Source organism: Uloborus diversus, unplaced genomic scaffold (genome assembly GCF_026930045.1).
Source record: "Uloborus diversus isolate 005 unplaced genomic scaffold, Udiv.v.3.1 scaffold_14, whole genome shotgun sequence".
Classification (NCBI taxonomy): Eukaryota; Metazoa; Arthropoda; class Arachnida; order Araneae; family Uloboridae; genus Uloborus; species Uloborus diversus.
In genome coordinates this window covers 882,931-905,113 of record NW_026558098.1, presented here as the reverse complement: position 1 = coordinate 905,113, position 22,183 = coordinate 882,931, and the positions used below count along the sequence as shown (strand labels likewise).

The 22,183-nt window shown below is 37.7% G+C and overlaps 1 protein-coding gene across 1 annotated transcript in view; it reads left to right on the top strand.

Moving 5' to 3' along the window:
* Positions 1–20,917, top strand: part of LOC129232783 (metastasis-associated protein MTA3-like) — a 57,268-nt gene extending 36,351 nt beyond the window's left edge. The window contains exons 12-18 of the mRNA XM_054866886.1: positions 814–930; positions 2,487–2,587; positions 4,023–4,248; positions 6,714–6,917; positions 13,070–13,213; positions 14,736–15,036; positions 20,714–20,917. Of these exons, the coding sequence (XP_054722861.1) occupies positions 814–930; positions 2,487–2,587; positions 4,023–4,248; positions 6,714–6,917; positions 13,070–13,213; positions 14,736–15,036; positions 20,714–20,888 (1,268 nt within the window). The 3' untranslated portion in view covers positions 20,889–20,917. The remainder of the gene's footprint in view (positions 1–813; positions 931–2,486; positions 2,588–4,022; positions 4,249–6,713; positions 6,918–13,069; positions 13,214–14,735; positions 15,037–20,713) is intronic.
* The last annotated feature ends 1,266 nt before the right edge of the window (positions 20,918–22,183 follow it).

Here is a 22,183-nt window from a genome sequence, read left to right as displayed (position 1 = left end):
AGTCTTTTTTTCTTTGGCTTCATTTAGTAAAATTAGTTTTTTTCTTCCTGTAAATACTGAAATAAAGGGCAGGTAGAGTGTTTGTTGTCTTCCAAATTTTTCAAATATTTAGTGTTTCAAAATTCCTATATTTTTTTCTACCAAACTCCTATATTCTTGCTTTTAAACTCATATATTTTTTCCACTGTCTATGAGCCCTGATTTAACAATCACAAAAATGCATTTTAATGGTGAATGATGATTTGGTTCATGTTTGGTATTTTGAAGGAGAAAAGGCATTGGCAGGTTTGAAAAAGAAGGGATACTTTTTTTTTTTAGCTGCAATTGCTGAATGTATGTGTCAGTTAAGAAGAAAAAAAAAGGGGGGGGGGGGGGGTTGTCTTGCATGTATTTAAAAATAGTTAACATTTTGTGCTCAACTAAAGAAAATGTAACTGTGTAATAACAACTCTTGTTTGTTTTTCAATGCAAAAAATCATTTTTTTCCATTTCTTTCTCATTTTTCCAGTAAGAACTATATTTTTCCACCACCTCCAAGTTTCCTTTTTCAAATATCTTAGTCCACTTTTGAAGTGTCCTTAAATGTGATTTATAAATCATATTTTCTATACCTAGATCTTTTTTAGAAATCATGAAATTAGTTTTCAATATGATGCTTTTTATCTATGGTTTAAAACAGTGTGCATTTTTGTCGATGTCATTTAATAAATACCTTTAAAGTGCTTGGGGGTCTGTAAGGAAAAAAATAATCGCTGATTTGAATGTCATGTGTTCGATTTCTCATTCCGTCGTTTCTCTCAATTTCCCGAACAGCTCCCACCTCTAGTCAGTGGTATGCCTTCGGTCCTGCCCACCTGCAGTGCCGCCTGTGCCAGTCCTGCTGGAACTACTTCAAGCGCTACGGGGGACTCAAGTACCCCACCAGGCTCGGTGAGTGCATACTTCTCCCGTTTTTGCAGTTTTTTAGTCAATCATCCAAAAGTTTCACTTTCTTCTCAGTAGATGGCGCCCCTTTCTATTCCACCAATGTCAGGGAATAAGAATTTTTCAAGTAATAACTCATTTAGTAAAAAATAGTTTTTTTGAAGCTTTCCACATTTGCATGTTCAACGAAGCACGTGCTTTGCCGAAAATGGCAGCCGATTTCAATCCTTTTGCATCCTGAAATTATTTCAATTATTTTGAATGTTTGAAGTTATTTTAACATGTGCTCCCCTATACCTACTTATTTTATATTGTATTTTCATTATATATTGATTTCCTTTTCTTTTTTTCGGATTTTAGTAACTAAATGTTTGTAGCTACTTTTCTGGTAGAGACTGGAGAATGTATGAAACTTTAAGCAAATTCACCCCTTATTATTTTGTTTTCCCTTTGCAGTATATTTTTCTTGCAACTACCAATTAGCTTACATCTGCGAAAAATCCCCATTTCACTTTAAATTTAGTATTTATGTTATTAAAAAGCATAATTTAATCATTCTGTTGTGAAGATATGTTGCTGGTGAATCACCTATATACCTCTAGTGGAATCTCCTGTTTTTTTTTTCGAAGGTTGGCAAGTATGTGAGTGCCATTTTGTGCCACCTTCCCCTCCAGGTTTATTTCCTCGGCTTCGATCGCTTCCTCGGACTCTCGGAGAAAGCAGTTTCGGATTTTCCGCTTGCCTCACTCCCTAATGGAGTAAACGTCTCCCGAATGTTCACCAACACAAGGACGATTCAATCGCTAATTCTAATTGCAGAAGAATGCCCCAGGAAAGAATTCTTTGGTGATTAAAATTTAGTTAAAAATCCCTGCAGTGAAACAATCATGTTTGCAAAAATGATATTTTTGTATACACACGATTATGAAAATTGCATATGTCTGAACGCTTTGAAAATATTTCTAGTTCAAAATTCCTTCTTTTCAGAGTTTTATTTTCTGAAAAATGGGGAAAAACGTACCCGATGTTTCTTCGAACTTCTTGAACTTCTCCCCTCTGTGAAGAATACTCATTGAAAAAGAAAATATTAGAGACTTATTCCTAATTTAAAAAAAAAAAAAAAATCACCCAAAGGCTGTAACTTTTTTAGCTTCAAAAATCTAACGTCAATTCTTAATTTCCGAATCTCGGATCCCGCCGTATTTTCGAACGAAACCAGTTTTTGTCATTTAATTTATTCATGCAAGCGAAAACCTTTTGAATGTTCTACTGAACATTGAATACAATTAGACGTCATCACTTATTTTAAATTCTTTTCCGTGTAATTTAAACTCTGATTTTTAGTTACAGTATGAAAATATAGATTTCAATTCTATAACCCTATTTTACTCCCCTATTTTAATTTATAAAAAATTAATGTTAAATGTTTTATTATAACTATGATTTTTTTTTTTTTCAAAATTATTAAAAGCCAAAGAATTGAAATGATGCTTGAAAATTTCAAATTTTTTTTGTTTTTATATGACTTATACTGAAATGCTCATTGGTCCCTTTCTTTCTAGAATCGGTGGATCTGATTGGAGGGAGTGGGGGTGAGAGGATGCAGGGGGCCCACGTGGCCTCACACAGACCCCACAGGTGCACGATCTCAGGATGCGGGAAGGTGAGTCTCTTTCTATTTCTTTCATTCTCTCGTTTAGCGCAATTTCTAAAAATGTGCCGTGTTCTGTAAGACTTGCCGTAATAAAAGAGGGTATCACTGTTACATTTTAAGTTAACGACTATGTTCCCGTCTTATACCATACAAATTGTAAGTTTTATTTTGATATGAAATTTGAAAATAAAAAATGTTTGAACTTTTGGACTCTTACGTTGAATGAAGTATGGTAAACCACTCATTTATTTGAATCCCATCGAACCAGACTTCACCCAATCAGGAGAGCATGCAATCGTTTTAAACTAGAAAACAACTGAATGAATCTTTATCGAAGCATTTTTAATGGTTTAGGTCGACTTGCTGAGAGAAAAATTAAATGAAAGTGTCCGTGAGCTGTCCACAGAATATTCTTATCTTTACTACTTTGGCAATAAAATGGCGAAAACCTACATTTGCCGAGCAGAAGAACCGTACTTTTTTCCGCCTGGTAATGATTCATCATTCCTATTTTTATCTACTGGTTCCCAACCCATTTAAACCCATCACCCCCAGGGTTGGCAGAAACCCGGGTTTTTTAAAAAATTTTGGGTTTTTTTGAATAAAACCAAAAAACCCAACTAAAGTTGGGGTTTTTCAAAGAAATGTGGATTTTTTTTTGTCTTTTTTTAGGGAACATGTGGGGTACTTGTAGCATATTGTAGCGTAAGTATATGGACAAAGCGCAAAAATTGTCTTGGGGTTAAAAAAAGCTGGAAAATTCAGCGTTTTCTGAAGAAAAGTAAAAAAGACAACGAAACCCAAGAATGATGAAGTTTCAGATTTTTTAGTTTCCATGATTACCAACAGTTAAGGCAAAGTTACTTCTCGAGTGATAAAATCTATTGTTCATTTTTGATTACTACTTTTTTTTTTTTGCATTTTACTTTATTGTATTTCATTTTTTTATGCAAAACTACTGTAGAACCTCAAGTAGTTTAAATCCCTTTTTACTGAATTCCAGCTTAATCAAGACATTTTTTTTTATTTTATGTTGCCTGATTTTCTATTTCTGTGTACAGAGTAAGAAATATTAAATTTTTTTGTAAGATAATGAAAATACTGTGCATCTCGTTATGTTTTCTGTCGACCTTTTGAAAAACCTGTTAATTTTTAAAAAAATATACCTTGTGTTTATTCGAGATATGTGATGTGTTGGTTTGCAGAAAGTAATTCACATGAAAGCCTTTTAGCTAGAGTAAATTCCTGCTGCAAAATCTACAAATATTGAGAAAATCAGACGTGACAGGACTTAGTCACGATAATTCTAGTTATTTATTGACCAGTTAAAGAAAGAAGTTAAATACGTTTATTTAAAATCTTTAGTATTAGTTAATCTAAAAAGTATTTTTTAAATGCCATTAAAAAGTTTTAAAGCTTCATGTCTCTCTCTCTCCCCATCCAGGAGTTCAAGCTGAAGGCGCACCTGGCCCGGCACTGCGCCACGGCCCACGGGCTGGTGATCCGGGCGGGCAGCCCCCGGCCCATCATGAAGACCCGGGCTGCCTTCTACCTGCACACCACCCCCCTCACCCGCAAGGCACGCAGGTTCGCGGCACGGCTCCTCCGGCCCCGGCACCAGGCACGGAACCCCTTCCAGCCCATCAACATCATGGCCATCAAGCAGGAGTGTGAGTACTCGCCGTTTGACCGCGGATTGCGCGTAATCTGGCAATGTGCCAAGCCGAAGACGACTCCGTCCGGATGAATCCGGCGGGGGAGAAGGGAAAATAACGATGGGATTTCGATGCACGCGTTTTATAATGTCGCTAGTGCCTTATTAGTTAGTAGTAAAAAATTTATATTATTTATTTATTATAAATAAATATTTATTATAATTAATTTAATTATTATTTATTATAATTAAAAATTTTATTATTTATTATTCTATTGCAAAGAAGCCTAACGGGTAAGCAACTTGTTCTTACCTCATTATAATTTAGGATAGTACTGTTTGACCGCGGTTTGTATGTAATTTGGCAATCTGCCAAGTAAAGACTATTCCGTCTGGATGAATCTGGCAGAGGAGAAGGGAAAATAACGATGGGATTATATGATGCACGCATTTTATGATGTCGCTAGTGCCTCATTCATTTATTGCATTCTCTAAAATAAAATAGGGGGAAACAAAAACAGTTACCATGGAAACAAAAAGAAAGAAAATATTTTCATTTCGTTCAGGAACGTGAAAGCGAAATGGTAAGCTCAAAACCTTGTTGTGACTAAAATCAATTCATTTTTGAATTAATTTGGGAATATACATCGAATATGTTAATGTCGAATATGTATGTAATTTGGCAATGTGCCAAGTAAAGACGATTCCATCTGGATGAATCTAGCAGGGGAGAAGGGGAAATAACGATGGGATTTCGATGCACGTGTTTTATGATGTCGCTAGTGCCTTATTAGTTAGTAGTAAAAAATTTATATTTTTTATTTATTATAAATAAAAATTTTATTATTTATTATTCCATTGCGAAGAAGCCTAACGGGTAAGCAACTTGTTCTTACCTCATTATAATTTAGGATAGTACTGTTTGACCGCGGTTTGTATGTAATTTGGCAGTGTGCCAAGTAAAGATGATTCCATCCGGATGAATCCGGCGGGGGAGAAGGGAAAATAACGATGGGATTTCGATGCACGTGTTTTATGATGTCACTAGTGCCTCATTCATTTATTGCATTCTCTAAAATAAAATAAGGGAAAACAAAAATAGTTACCATGGAAACAACAAAAAGAAAATAAAATGTTTTCATTTCATTCAGGAACGTAAGAGCAAAATGGTAAGCTCAAAACTTTGTTGTGAATAAAGAAATCAATTCATTTTTGCCTTGAGAATGTAGATCGAATATACTTTAGATTAAAAAAATGTTGCTGAGAGAGCAAATTTTCATTTTTACAAAACTAAGGCTAATTAATAGAGAGGCAAAAGTGCACATCAGTAGCAAACCAACTAACATCCCTATAAACTAATAGATACGTCCATTTTCGCCTATAAACCGGATATTAGCCTTTCCATGGAATCGATGGTTGGACAGTAGTTATATTGTAACCCAGTTTCAAGTGACAAAAAAGGGGAGAATAAATACAAATACATACTTTCCATCTCCGCTGTTTTTAACCGGAGACTCCCGTTTTTTGCTTCGGTCTCACGATATTCCGTGTTTGCAGGTTTTTCAGTTAATCGTCAAAAAGTTTCACTTTCTTCTCAATAGATGGCACCCTTTTCTAGTCCACCAAATGTCGGGGAACAAGAATTTTATGCAATTAATAACTCATTTAATGAAAATTAATGTTTTGGAAGCTTTCCACATTGTATGTTCAACGAAGCACGTGCTTTGCAGAAAATGGCAGCAGATTTCAATCCTTTTGCATCTTGAAATTATTTCAATTGTTTTGAATGTTTGAAGTTATTTTAAGATGTACTACTTTATGCCTGCTTATTTTATATTGTATTTTCATTATCTATTGATTTCTTTTTTTTTTCGGATTTTAGCAATTAAATTTTTGTATCTACTTTTCTGGAAGAGACTGGAGAATGTACGAAACTTTAAGCAAATTCTCTCCTTATTATTTAGTTTTTCCTTTGCAATATATTTTTCTTGCTGCTACCAATTTGCTTACATCTGCAAAAAATCCCCATTTCACTTTCAATTTAGTATTCATGTTATTTGAAAGCATAATTTAATAATTCTGTTGGGCAGATATGTCGCTGGTGAGTCACCATAATAACTCATTTAAATAAAAATTAAGTAAAACTTTATTTTTTGGAAGCTTTTCACATTGTATGTTGAACAAAGCACATGCTTTGCAGAAAATGGCAGCAGATTTCAATCCTTTTGCATCTTGAAAATATTTCAATAATTTTGAAAGTTTGTAGTTATTTCAACATGTGCTACCCTATACCTTCTTATTTTACATATTATTTTCATTATATGTTGATTTTTTCCCCCGGATTTCAGTAATTACATTTTTGTAGCTACTTTTTAGTAGAGATTATGTTAGTACAAAACTATAGGCAAATTCACTCATTATGTCGTTTTTCCTTTGTAAATATATTTCATGTCATTTACTGTGTCTCTCTTCTCCCCCCAGACCACACCCACGTGGTGGAGGGGTCGGCCCCCCTTCCGGAGCGAGTGCCCCCCCAGGAGGGGGCGAGGGGCAAGGTGGTGGACGTGAGCCACCGCCTGGGGACCCCCAACCTGCCTCCCCCCGAGTGGCTCCTGCCCCACCCCCCCCTCGACAAGATACCCAAGCCAGAGAGGGAGGCATTCCCCCCGCCGCCCAGGAACCAAGGTGAGTCTTTCCCCCTTTTCTTTCTGAACTTCGAGACTTTCCTTTTGAAACCTGGGAAGTGTTTAATAAGAAAGTATTGTCTTTTTTCTTCTATTGTCTTTTTTAAATTTTAGTTTTAAAAATCAATTCCTAAGTATACAGTGAAACCTCCCTTGACGGACACTTCTAATTAACGGACATTTTTGCAAGTCCCGGGTCCCTCAATATAGGCCATTCCATGTAATTCACTCTGAATAACGGACAGTTATTTCACAAAAAATTTCCCTTGCGATCGTAGCACTTCCGTTTTTTTTTTTCTTTTTCTTTTCACAGAATAGCTTAGTAACTGCTTGTCTTACAAAGCTTTTCATCCTCCACAACTGAGATCCCCCCCCCCCCCCCCCGTCATTTCCTTATTACTGTTTCTTGGAATTAAAAGGGTGGTAATGGGCAGAAGCAGCGATTGGGGCTTAAAAGTTGGGGGCAGAAAAAAAAAGAACTAAAAGACATGGTACTTTTTGGGAGCAGCAAAAAATGAAAAAGAAAAAAAAGTCATAATTTTGTTACGGCTTGTTTTGAGAGTATTGAAGCAGATCATATTGCCAGCTGTCAATAATGCAATAGTGATACTCCAGATAAAATAAATAAATTAACCATAAAAAGTAGAGAATTTTCGGAAGCACTGAAATACGGTAAAGAATTGAAAAACTTTTTCGTGAGCAAAGGGGACACTGAAAGACTTGCTAAGGTAAATGATTTAAACATTTATATTGAGAAACAGACTTGCAATGCAAAAAAGAGACGTCAAACTGTTTTAACTGGTTACTTTAATTGATTAAATGCTTTTAAAGACAAGTGTGTGCCGTCAGTATACCTTTATTAAGAAAAAACAGACTAATTACTCTTGACGTAAAATGTAGTAAACCTTTCGCAATTGTTTCGATTGTGTTCTACAAAAGGAACAACAGCCCATTTTGAAAAAGGCAAATGAAGTAGTTCCTCCTAACAGCGGACACTTCCCAATAACGGACAAAACTTATGGTCCCTTGACTGTCCGCTATTCGGAGGTTTCACTGTATAAGCTGCCAAAAAAGGAAAGTTATTACTTCCATGGAATTTTTATTCGGTTAAACTAAATATTAAAAAGTCTTCAGTAATAGCGAGAATTCTGTAACGTTCTGCCGTAGACTGGTCATGGGCAGTATCGGCAAACAGGGTTCGTACTCTTCTTCAAAACTCCTGCGATACCCCTTCATTCTGAAATTTTTTTTGAAGGGCTCTTCAAACTCCTTCGTTTTGGTTTTAACTCCTTCAAAACTCCTTCTTTTTTAGTTCAAGATTACGTAATTTTCCTCTATGACAGTGACTAAAATACTTCAATCGTAAATTTAAAAAACGTCATAAGGGCAAAGGTATAAGGACAATTTTGATGTAGTAATTTTGTATATTTATTTATTTATTTTTTTGATAAAGATGTGATTTCGTGAAATACACCGCCAGCTCAGTCATTTCAAGTATATTTATTTCAATGACTCCTTAATTGCGGTGCATGAAAGCAAGAGTGGTTCTGCCTTCTGTCTTATGGAAACGATGCAGGAAACGTGACCTTGACACACCCATTCCAAAAGAATGAAAACGTGACCTTGACATGCCCATTCTAAAGAAATGGAAATGTGACCTTGACACGCCCATTCCAAAGAAATGGAAATGTGACCTTGACACGCCCATTCCAAAGAAATGGAAACGTCCTTCCTTAAGAGGTTTTATATCTCCAGCTCAGTCAGTTTCCTATGCCGGGCTGATGAGTGCTAATAAGCACGAAACGGCAGTCCTCGGCTGGAAATGACTGAGCTGGCTGTGTATTTCACGTATCTCTGCCTTTGCCCTGGCTATAGGGCGGTAACTCACTGAAAGATGTGATTTACAAATTGAGCGTAGAAGTCGTGAAAGTTGAAGGTGAAAATATTATTAGTTGCCTTCACTACACTCTCATCAGCAAAAGTCAGTTTGTCTAATTATTATTTAAATATTTAAAAAACACATAGTTTCTCCGATTTTTATTGCGTACTCCGGAAATCCGATTTTTTCCAAAAGCACTCCGTTTTTTTGACTTTGCTTGTACACTTTTCGATTTTTGAGGAAAAAGAAGAAATTTCCCTATCCTCGAAGGCAGGAATTGTGCGCAAACTCAACAAAAGAGAAGACAATTTGATGCTTTGGAAGCTTAGTGTCAGGATAAACACTGAGGGGTAGCGCCGATTGGAGATCGTCGTTTTTTCATCGAGCACTTCAGCTACGTGTAAAACGTAGCCGCCATGTTTGGTCATTCACAAGATGGAAGTTAGCAGGCGATGCTTAAGTGCCTTCGTTTTCAAAGACAAAGCAGAATTGGGTGTTTCTTTTAACTGCAAACTAATGAAAATAAGCAAAATGTGCTGCAAAATGTTTTTTTTTTTGGTTATTTTAAATAATTTTATTGAGAAATATGAAAACAGTTATACCATTTAAAATTTCATTTTATCCCTATTGCTTTGGACACGAATGTGCTAAAAATTCTCAATTAAATTGTAGTTTCATGGGGGTTTTTTTATTTTTGAATTATTTTCATGCAACAAATTCAAAATTTTATATCTGAATTTTTGACTTAGTCGCCATATTTGGTCATTTGCGAGATTTTAGTACACAAGACTCTTAAGTGGCCAAGTTTTCAAAATCGGAATTAGATGTCTATTGCAATGCAAACTATTGAAAATAATGCAAAATGGGCTGTTTTTTGTTTTTTTTTTCCCCCGGAAAATTCTATATTTTTTTCTTGATAAATGCAAAATTTTTTCTTCAGAATATTATTTTATCCTCATTGGTTTAGACTAATGTGCTAAAAACTCGCTATTTTGTCTAAATTTTAGTTTTTTAAGGGTCATTAATTATTTATATAATTGTTTTTCATGCTGTAAATTCAAAATTTTATATCTGAATTTTTGACTTAGTCGCCATATTTGGTCATTTGCGAGATTTTAGTACACAATACTCTTAAGTGGCCAAGTTTTCATAATTGGAATTAGTTGTTTATTGGAATGCAAACTATTGAAAATAATGCAAAATAGGCTTTTTTTTCGGAAAATTCTAAATTTTTTTCTTGAAAAATGCAGAATTTTTTTTCTCAATATTATTCTATCCTCATTGGTTTAGACTCTAATGTGCTAAAAACTCGCTATTTTGTCTAAATTTTAGTTTTTTTAAGGCTCATTAATTATTTATAATTACTTTTAATGCAACAAACTCAAAAATCTATTGTCTTGACTTTTTCGCGTTGTTGCCCTGTTTTGTCATTTGCAACATGAAGTAGACAAGACTATTAATAGCCTAAGTTCCCGAAAACGGAATTAGTTGTTTGTCTCAATACAAACTATTAAAAATAACAGAAGGCAAAAAGTTATGTTTTTTTTTTTTTAAATAATTTTCTTGAAGGGGAAACTTTATCTATTTTTTTTTTTTAAGGAAAGTTGTAAAAACTGCCTCCCCCTCTCCAGTTTGTATTTCAAAACTTAATGATATTGGTGGCCACTAAGTTTTTGGAGTCGAGTGCCACTGGCCACTTTCAAAATTTCAGAGTCTTGACCTTTACTACGAAGTTGCTTTACTTCCAAGTATAAGAAATAATTGTTTTTTTTAATCTTCAATATGTTCTTATGCATGTAGGATATGTATAAAAGCATATTTTTAAAAAGGATTGCAGTTTTATTAAATCAAACAGTAATTATGTTTTTTTAAAACTTTTCAATATGTATCTATGTAATGTTGCTTTTTTAATGTAAAATAATTTTGTTTTAAACTTGGTTGTAGTTTTGTTGAAAATCTAACATGAAAATTTAGAAAAGCATTTTATAAGTGCTTAGAATTTATGGAAACTTATGGTACAGAAGGAAGGTTTTGCGCAGGCCACGATTTCATGCTCCTATTTTAGCCCTCAGTGCTCCTATTTTTTCCCTTAAGTGCTCCTATTTTTTGTATCTTGAGGTTGGCAGCTATGCTTAATTCTATTTCTAAAATTGAGTACGAACCCTGGCAAATTTTTCATTTTCCTGCATTTTCGTCATCCATCGTGCGTCAGCTTTATTGTACGAGCTAGCTCGTTTGGTTTCTGCTGGAAAAAGTGCGAAATGACCGCCCCTTTCCTTTGTTATTATTTTATCCAAAATGCAGACTCTTAAATATTTCATACTTGCCAACTCTACTGTTTTTAAAGGGGGAGACACCCTTTTTTGCTTCTCCCGATTTTTACGATTTTTTCCCGTTTTTTCCCGTTTTTTCAGTCAATCCGTTAAAAAGTTTCACTTTCTTCTCAATAGATGGCGCCATTTTCTTGTGTACCAATGTCAGGGAAATTTTTTTTTCCTTCCAATAATAACTCATTTAGTAAAACTTTATTTTTTGGAAGCTTTTCGCATTGTATGTTGAACAAAGCACGTGCTTTGCAGAAAATGGCAGCAGATTTCAATCTTTTTGCATCTTAAAAATATTCCAATAATTTTTAAAGTTTGAAGTTGTTTCAACATGTGCTACCCTATACCTACTTTTTTTATATATTATTTTCTTTATATGTTGATTTTTTCCCCCCCGGATTTTAGTGATTAAATTTTTGTAGCTTCTACTTTTTTTGATAGAGACTGGGGAATGTACGAAATTTTTAAGAAGCAAATTCAATCCTTATTATTAGGTTTCTCCTTTTCTCAGTATTTTTTATATTTCTTGCTGCTACCAATGAGCTTACATCTGCAAGAAATCCCCACTTCACTTTATATTTATTATTCATGTTATTTAAAAGCATAATTGAATAATTCTGTTGTAAAAGTATGTTGCTGGTGAATCAACTATATCAGGGTTCGTACTCAATTTCAGAAATAAAATGAAGGATTTTCGGAGGAGTTTTGAAGGAGTAAAATGAGATTTTGAAGGAGTATTAATGGGCTGTCCTTAAATTGTGTTGCACTTTCATTCATCGTATTTGACCCCCTTCCCTTTTGTCACAAAATGTCACACTTCACCTTACTACTCCTCGTCACATGTCATAACAATGTTGTAACAACTGTGTGATGTCACTTTTTATCTCTCTTTCTCTTCCCCTTGTCACAATTTCATGAACCCGGCTCCCCCTCAAGTTATGACATCAAACATGGATGACCCTTTTTACAAAATCGTAACTGCGATTTACTAAACAATTGTTTTCTTTAACACAACTGCTTACTATAGTACATCTACTTATGTATTTTTAAATATTTAAATAATAATTAGACAAACTGACTTTTGCTGCTGAGAGTGTGGTGGAGGGAAAAACAATAGTTATAAAAGCAATAGTTACTTTTCTGGAAGAGACTGGGGAATGTATAGAACTTTTTAAGCAAGTGCACTACTTATTATTAGGTTTTTCCTTTTGCAGTTTGTTTTTCTTGCTGCTACCAATTAGCTTACGTCTGCGAAAAATAGCCATTTCACTTTAAATTTAGTATTCATGTTATTTAAAAGCACAATTTAATAATCATGTTGTGAAGATTTGTCGCTGGTGAATCACCTATGCATAACTTTTTGGTTAATTTTTATAATAAATGAGCAATATTACTATGTTAATATAATTTTTGTATTGAAAATACCATGGTATTTTCAAAATAAATATTGGATATATATCATGATAAATATCGGCAAAACCTGTATTTGCCTGATTAATTAGGTTAAAAACTGTGTAAAAAATAAGTAAAAAAGTCTCGTAAAACACGGTTTGATACGACACGGAACGAACGAACCGTGTTATACGAGGGGGGCCGTATATTCATTACAAGAAACTATTTACAGGTTACGTTACTACAATAATTTTAGATGAAAGATAATTGAATAAACGCCAAATTTAGCTGGATTACGACAAATTAATCACAAAAAATAATTACTATTTACAGAATTTGTAACATTATCATGATATTTTCAAAGTAAATATTGGATATATATCGACTGATATATATCGGCGAAACCTGTATGTATGTGATTAATTAGGTTAAAAACTGTTAAAATGTCTCGTATAACACGGTTTCGAGACGACACGGAACGGACGAACCGTGTTATACGAGGGACGCCTGTATATTTCGAAATATATTTCCGAACCTTGTGGATTGTCCTCGTTCCAGACGGCTCCCTCTCCATCCCCCGGCACCCCCTGGACATCGAGCAGGACAACGCCGTGCGGCTGACCCCCAGCATCGCCAGCGCCTCCCCCACCATCCTCAGGAAGAGGGGCTACGAGCAGCAGAACGGGACGGGACAGCCCGAGGGTGAGTCCGCTCTTTACTCTCTCGTGCGTTTCCCCTTTTCTTTTCGCTCTCGCGTTTGGATCGAGATGCAAGCAACCTCTTTTGAGGAGGAAAATCGTGAGTGTTTTATTTGAGGAATCATTTTGAAAAAGAGGAAATGCAATGAGCATGTTTCATACTGGAAAGGTTTTGTTTTTGACACTGCAGAAAGGGATCATTTTTGCAATGACGTTTTTTTTTTTAATTGTTTGTTTTTCTGAGAAATAATTGAATCGCTGATTTCGAAAAGGGCGTAAGTCACCAGTAATTGATTTTTAGAAAACCTGATAAAACCGTTTATCTCAAGTTACAAATATGTTATTACAAATCCATAGCTGTCGTTCCAAAGGCATTGCTTTTACACATGTTCAGTGAAGTTTTGGTTGATTTCTGATTTAATTTGGATCAAATAACCGAATTTACAAATTAGATGACTTACGCCCTTTTCGAAACTGACAGAAGACTACAGTTCATAAAACACTGTACCACAAGGGAAACAACGAATATTACCTTGCACAATCAGCAACATCTATTAGAATTGTCAATGAGTTTGAAAAGGGTGTGAGTTCAATGACTAACACCCTTTTCAAAGTCATTGCAAATTTCCCCTCCATTTTTTTCAATCACTATTCATAAAAACTTCTGCCGTTTTTAATCTCATCCAGTAGGTTTACTACCACAGTACCGTTCCCATTATTATCTCGATTTGTCAAAAATGGTGACTTACGCCCTTTTCAAAATCGGCGATTCAATTTTTAAAAGGAGGAAAAGAAATGCAATGAGCCATTTCAAGATATTTCTTTTGAACAAGTAAATTACTTTTATTGCTTTAAATTGAGAGTTGTATTAAATGTTCATTTTATTGGTCATTGTGCTTTATTTTGAAAAGAACAGTTGTTTTTCAGTTAGACTTCATATTTGCATTAGTGCCAAACTCTCCTTCATAACATCCAGTTAAAATTTAATTTTACATTTATTCTTAATACTACAAAGTTTATAATTATTGATTAATGGAATTCAGTGTTAAAAGGCTTTTGATTACATTGGAAAATAGTTTAACATTCTAAAAAATTCAACTTTCAAACACACTGTAAAATTGTCATTGAAATCAAATGCTGAATGATTATTTAGCCCTTTTAATAATCAAAATAAATGTTCCTTAAAATTGTTTCCTCTTAGCATTTCACAAAATATCAGGTGTAACTTGAAAAAGTATCCAAACAGTGTTTCCTAAACAGCTTTTTTTTTCATACATTCATATGTAGAAATTCTTTTTTTTTTTGTGTGTTAAGACTTACAAATTAAAAGAAGTCTTTAAACTATTTAGTTTTTGAAAAAAGTTGAGGTAAACGTAACCCAGCAGCATCATGGAGAGTAATTACATCGATCCTAACCACAGCAATATAGCGCTGCTGGGTAAGGTTCGTTTTAACTATAATTATTCATGATTCTTTCTTTTGTGCCATCTTAAATCTTTTCCTGAAGCGTGTTTCCTCTCTTGCAGTGTCTTCCGTGCCCCCCAAGCGTCGTGCCCTGGGCGGGGGCGGCATCAAGCCGGCGGCGCCCCCCTCGAAGCAGCCGCCGCCTCATCCCGGGGTGGTGGTCCCGCCCCCTCCTCCTCCTCCACATGCTGCTGCTGAACTGTTCCACGTGAGTGCCCTGACCGCCGCCCGCTCCATGACCGGGACCAACGGGCGGTCCAAGATGGCCGCCATCCCCACCTCCCGGGTGGGAGGACGCAAGCAGATGATCAGTTGGGTGGACGCCCCGGACGACGTCTATTTCGTGGCCACCGACGCCACCAAGTGAGTGACGGCCCCCCCCCTCGGACGGCACGCGGTGGCACCCCGTTAATCTAACCTCGAGTTGAGGGGATGTTCCCGACCACGGATAGATTTTCATTTTTTTTTACAGTTCTGTACGTCGGAGCCAGAGGAACGTAAGTCACATTAAGAGGAAAATTTTTTCTCTGGCCCTTGCAAAGGATGGGACCCACGCATTTTACCCTCGTAAAAAAAATGCACTAATAAACAGAAAATCGCAATTTTTGGACTTGCGCCTGTCTGGCTCTGAGGTAAAGAGTTTAAGTTTAGAAAAAAATTGCTTCGTCGCCAATTCCTGATCACTTATGCGTTAATGTAAAATTAAGCAAAACCTCAGCAAGGGGCCTCAGAGCAGTAGGAAAAGGAAGGACAGATAACTCCTTTTACCATGAATTTAGAGGTGGGCCCGCAAATTTTGTTCCTATTAATAGAATTCGAGCAATCTAATAGCAATTAAATCGTGACGAAAAATCTATTTCGGTGAAAGGGATATTTTTTTTTGTATTATTTGTCGTGAGGGGATTTCTGTGATGGTGAATATTGTTAGTTCTTTGTTTTCGATCTCGCTTTCGACGGAAGACCTCGAAATGAGTCAGATTTTTTTAAAAATTTGTTTTAAGAACGTTAAGTAGAGGCTTGAAACATTATATTATAAAGTAGTTAAAAAACAGTAATTTGTGTAGAAATGCCCCCCACAACTGCATTCATGTGCCGAAATCAGTATCTCTGGTGCCGAGGTGCCAGTGCCATCGGCGTGCCACCACAGGTGCCGTCTTTCGGGGGGTGGCCCGACACGAGCCATCGACGGACAATTTAGATGATACGTTTTCCTGTTCATTTATTGGTTTCGTTTTTTCGTTCCCACTCGACCCCTCGACTTGGCCGGAAAGTCCACGATATTTTTTAATTTATTTTTTTCTGGTAAAGATTCAAATACATTTCTCTAAAGAAATAGGAACTAGCAAGGAGCCCATGATTCCAAACTACCATTATTTTTTTTCAAATTGTCGATCACTTTTTCTCCGTGAAGGTGGGAGAAACATTTAACGTGGAACATGAGAGGATTCCTCCCCCCCCCCTTTCTCTATACAAATCGTTTAAGCTTCCCTGTTCTCCTTTAAATCAAAAAAAAAGAAAAATACTCGATCCAATCGTGAAGTGGGTTGTGGATTTCGCGGCCAGACCTGTCGAGGGGTCAGCCATGTCACATGGGGTTGTCACTCTTTGGAACAGGTTCCATGTCTCAGGGAGAGGGAGATGTTGAAATTCACTGTCGTGTGAATCTCTTTGCGGATCCCTTTGGAAAATACGCCGTTGGAACGACAATGACTTCTAAAAAAAGCCATTCAGATCGTCCCTTCGAGATGTCCGGATTCATGCTGTAAACTACACGTTTTCTAACATTTCTTTACATCTGCTTCAAATTGTGTGTCTTTTTTCCCCCCCGTATGCAGTAAACAACTCGGTTTAAATGCCCTCGATGATACAATTCCGAAGCCCGTCGAAATAAGGAACGATGAGTGTGATGAAAATGGAGTGCAGTCTACCAGTCATCTTCAATAGTGAGGTTTTAAAGACAAGGTTGCAGCACAATCGGAAAAACCGAGCACTCCAAGAGTTTGGAAAAACGACAGGACAGCCATTCCCTTTCAATCTCCATCGGGATGTCTGCCAAGGCTCAGAAATACTCGGACACAATCCTTTTGCATCCTTTGATTGATTCATCTATTTTGTAAGCTGTCAAGTATTTTAACATTGGCTGCCTCAAAACGTTTTATGTTATTCTTTATTTTAATAATTTATTCATTTCATAACTGTATTTTCGGTATCGGTTCGACAACAGTAAGTCGATAAAATTAGAGGATTCATCACCGATGGTCCCAAATTTCGATGAAATGCTGCATTTTTGCTCCTTTCATGATTTTTTCCCATGAGAGGGGCATGCAAAGTGTTTATAAGTAAAGTTCACACGACTTAGGGTTCACATCCTTTTGGAATCGCACGGGATGTCGCGGTTTTCTCCTTTCTTTCTCTGACTACTCTCATCCCTGCTACCTAAAATTCTAACAGTGGTTGCATGTTTCCTGTTATTCTGTGCTTAGGGAATAAAATCTCAAAAAGGGGAAATACACAAGTAAACTATGCAATGCTCTATGGTTTTGACAAAAGATTTTATATAAAGTAATGAAAATCTCTGCATCCATATCGAAAGTTTTTTTTTTCTTCCTCCCCTCTCGTTTCCTTCAGTTCATTGGTACATGTGGCTTTTTTTTGGAGGGGGGGGGGGTTATTAAGTTTTATGTTTCAAGGCTGTAGTTTAAAGGGGAAAAAACTCACATCTGTTTGTAAAAGTAATAAAAAAAAGTTATATTGATGAAAATTTCTCTTTTTTAAAATTAAACGGACCTTTCACTATTAAAAGGAGAGACTTAGAAGGGAATTGCAATGTTTTTGTTTTCTTCAGAAGGTCATTAAAAATATTGACAGTACTAATGTCTAGAGAGGGGGCGAGCCCCATCCTTGCTTCAGTTTCAATTAATTTGCCAAGCTTGACTATCTGCTTCTTTAAAACACCCTCATTCACTTTCTCCAATAGTGTAGGGTTCTCTTAAGCACACCTTACTTTTGCAATGATTTTAAAAAAGTTCTTTTTACGTCTGAATTCCACATATCCAAATGAATACCAGTGTTATAAAATCTGATAGGTTGCTTTCCTATTCAAGAACATTAAATTGGTGCCATTATTCATGGTTATGTGTTTTTGTGCTGATTTTCGTAACTGATTGCGAGAGCTTCAAAAGGTCTGGAGTCTGGAACACTGGTAAGTGTCAAGAACAGTAATTATTGAAGAATAATTTGGACCTTCTCCCGGCCACGTGCATGGATCTGCAGTGGAGTGTCACTGTGAAGGTGCACAAAGTGATAGAAATTGATTCCAGGCTGCACCAGCGTTGGCATTTTCTGTCATGGTCTTGAAGCAATCCTACGATGAGTTGTCCATATTTAAGACGGTGAACTTGAATGGGCGAGTGTAATGTGAACCCCGACGACTCGGAATCAAAATGCCGTCATGTAGTTTTTCCGTATGCTTCGTGCATCCGGGAGGCATTTCCGACCTCGTGCGATTCCCGGTCATCGGGGTTCCGAAATGGGTCGCCGAAGCACCCTGCGTCAACAGTGACACGTTATTTTCTCGGTAGCGCACCGTCTGCCACACGAGTATCTGGGCGTCGTGATCAACGACATGCGTCATGCGATCGACGAGTGGTGGCGTCTTCCGGTCGCGTACGAGTGGCAACCCTGTCTCTTCTTTTTTTCTCCCTCTCTCCCCTCTTGTTCTCACTTACAGCATGCGATCCTTCTCTTCTGTGTGTTGTCTAAATTGTCCTGCAGATGCTCCGAGCCACCGCAGAGCAGAGGCCGTCACGCGAGGTACCGGATCACCCCGTTCTCGTTCGGAGCTCCCCCACGGTACCTCGGAGGAGTTTCACAAGACGCCGGAATCGATTTCGGCCGCGTCCGACGCTCAACTCCCACCGAAACCGATCTCGTTAAATTGACCGCGAGCGGGAGGCTCGTCGATTTTCCGACGGACGGAGGGGCCGTCGACTCGCGGTCCCTCCCTCCGCCCGTGGGATAATCCGGACTCCTCGACTCTGCTCTGCGGTTGCCACTCACGTCCGTGGCGGAACGATCGTCGTCCTTTTTGATGGGAGGCATGAAAATTTCGATTGGATGTGGCACGGAATCATGGAAAGAGTGGCAACCCATTGTGATCTCTTGTTGTTGTGTTTCTTGTTTCTGTATTTTTGATCGTGTGTCATCGGTGCGGTCGACTCGCTCCGATCCGGGACGCGGCCTCGTCGGAAATCCGTGACCGAGCGTCCGGCAGCCGATGCTCTCGCTCGAGGGATTGACCGGAGAGATCGGAGGGTGTCGACCGTGAGTGTCTCGTGCTCGGGCGAGTGACCGACCCTTTGCTTCCATGTCCGGGGATGAGCTTTTCACGGTAATGGAACCAGAGTGTTCCTTCCAAAGAGCCGTTTGAACACCGGGAGAGGTTTGGCCCCCACAGTTCCTCGACCGGACGAGGGATAGGTGAGGGAAAATAAGATTCAGGTAAGATAAACCTCTTGTTTCAGCAATCATGGCTGCCACACTTTCGTCCGAGGGACGGAATTCCGTCTCTTCAAAAGTTTCGGCCATCGGTTTTTTTCCATGTTCGAAATGATTTTAAAGAAAGCTTTACTTTTGAATCTCTCACTCTCAAAAAAGGTCTTATTATTCTTCTGAGGACAAAAAACCGGCCCATCTGCTAAAGTTAAAAAGATAAGCTTTTTTTTCCCAAAAAATAACTCAGATACTCAATCTGTTGATTTCAACCATTCTTATCTTAATCTGGAAAGTTTTGTTAAAGTTTTTATCACAATGCATCTTATAGCCAAGAATCTCATACCTGAAATTTTTTTTAATTACTTTTTTTTTGTATGAAATATGAACTATTTATGTAACATGAACTATACAAACTGAAGCTTTTTTTCTGCAGTAACAAATAGTAAGTTTTTTTAAATTGTATTTTATTATTAGGTTCTTTTTCTACTTTTACCTCCTAAAAATCTTGGACAATGATATGTTATTTTTTTTATTTAGGTTTTAATTTTTGCTTAATCTTACAATTTGGTTTTACTATATAGTTACAGCATCAAAAATTAGCATTATATATGTCTAAAACATCAAACAAACTAAGCGCTAACATTTTGGTGGCGAAATGGAGCCACGCACTTTTCAATCCTGGCCAATTTTTAGAGTGGCACCCATGCAACAATGAAAGTTGTCTTTTTTTTTTTTTTTAAACACAAAATTAATGCTTTTTAAATGTTTTACAAGAGCATTTTAATTTGAAATTTGTGGTAGGCTGTTTTGCAAAATTTACTTCGCCGTTTGTAAATATAATTTACCTAAATGGGGGTGCAGGACGTGGCTGCATCGTTCGGCCATCGGCAGTGACATAACTTGATGAAAGAGGTGTAGTTAGATCTAACTAAATATCACTTTTCGAAAAACAAAAATTGATGTTCTCTTTGACAGGAACAGGCGCCTCGTTGTCTGTTGTCCCGGAATGGTGTCACGCTACCCCCTTGGGGCATGGAAGCAAAGTATGGGGCAAGGAAGAGAACAATCCACGAAGGTCGAGACTCACTGCCACCCGGTGAACTAGTTCAGAAGATGGGGACTCAAGAAAAATAGCTGTAGTCACCAACTTTTGTTTCTATGTATCTTTTTCTCTTGCAAGAAATCTCTGCGGTTCATTACCTCCCCGATGGGGCAGAAGACAATTTAACACTTCTTCTGTTTGCCCACGGAAAAGCTGCTTTTTCAAGAAGGGGAAGAGACGGCATAGTATTTGCAACGGTCTACTGTTGGAGGAAACTCTTTGTTCCATGAGCCCCTAGATTGTCAGACGATACAGTAGGAAAAGGTCGAGGATTGATCGGGGGAGATCGTTTCTTGATTTGGAAAGAAATTTTGTATTCGACTTCGGCTAAATTTTTTTGGGTCGATCAGCAAAATGTCTAGAGTCTCGGCCTTCACCTAGCCTTTTGATGGGCAAATAAAGCAGAGCTCTTTCTAATTTCTCTCTGTCTCTCTCTCCCCGCAGGAAGCTAAGAAGACAGATCACCATCCCTGAGCTGCGCCGCTCTGCCCGCAAGCCCCACCGCAAGCTGCACCTCAAGATCCCCTTCTACTACGAGAGCAACCCCGTGGCGGCCGCACCGCCGCCCCTCCCGCAGCCCCCCTCGGACGCACAGCTGCCCCTGCCGCCCGTCGACTGAGCACTCCTCCTCCCGTCGGAGAACCCACGGCAAACATTCATCGAAATCACCGCTGTCGACTGATGTGACCGGACTCTTTCGGTTATGGAAAATGGATCGCAAGACCTCATTCGGTTCTCGAGGACGAGATTTTTTTGGACCAGGTGTATGAATTTAGGAACGTGTTTCGGGGATGATACTCGATGCCACGTATGTGTTATCTTTCCTTATCGACCGAGGTGGTCGACCGAACCGCGGTTGTGACTCTGACCGGAGGTTCGGTTGTCCGACCGACAGTCGAATCGTCTGGAGGACGACGGATGACTATTGTGTGTGCGTTGTCGAACGATCCAGCCTTTTTGGTTATTTGATTTTATCCCTCGTGCACCTCGGTCGGGCGACCGAACCACGGTTGGGACTCTGACCGGAGGTTCGGTTGTTCAACCGATGGTCAAATCGCCTGGAGGACGACGGATGACTATTGTGTGTGTGCTGTCGAATGATCCACCCTTTTTGGTTATTTGATTTTATCCTCGTGCTATTCATTTTTTGACCATGTAGTTTTTTTTTTGCTTTTGAGTTAGAAATTGTTTCATATACTATGAATCTTGCTTTTTTCCCTTGTTCAATTTGATTCCCCCCCCCCCTTTTTTTTGTACACACCTGGAAAATGTTGCACTTTTTTTTTTTTTTTTTGAGAAAATGTGTGATGGTGGGCGAAGAGAATGGATGGTCGGTATTGACGAGTGGAATGGAGTCTTATCTGTGACTGAATCTCAGGGTGTTTGGAGGAATAGCGGTGCAGCCTTCTGTTTTTAAGGAAATTCCTCTCTCTCGTGGAAGGGGGTTTCGCCAACTCTCTCTCTTTCCAGGTGCCTGCGGCAAAAAAAACTGCTTTTTCTTTGTATTACAGATATAATTTAACATTTTACTGAAAGGTTAAGATTCATTGAAATGGTAAAACCTCCTGGAGAAATATTGACCGAACTGAACGGCTCTAAGACTGTGATGATTCCCATGGCATAAAGTACCCTAATTGCTGAAAATGCAAATAGGTTATTCAGTCACCCGAATTCACGATTCGATTTCAGTCCGTTCGAATTGTTTTTCGTTCTAAATCAAAACTGAAAAAATCATCTTTTGCTTACAAAAATCAATATGGTGGGATGTCCTTTGCTTTTCCGTTCGGCATAGTCTCTCCACTTTCATACTTTGGATCATCACTGTATATAATTCATTTTAAGGAATCCCCCCTCCCCCTCAAACTAAAAAGCACAGGAAACTTGCATTGTTGTAAAAAACCTTTCTTAATCGAG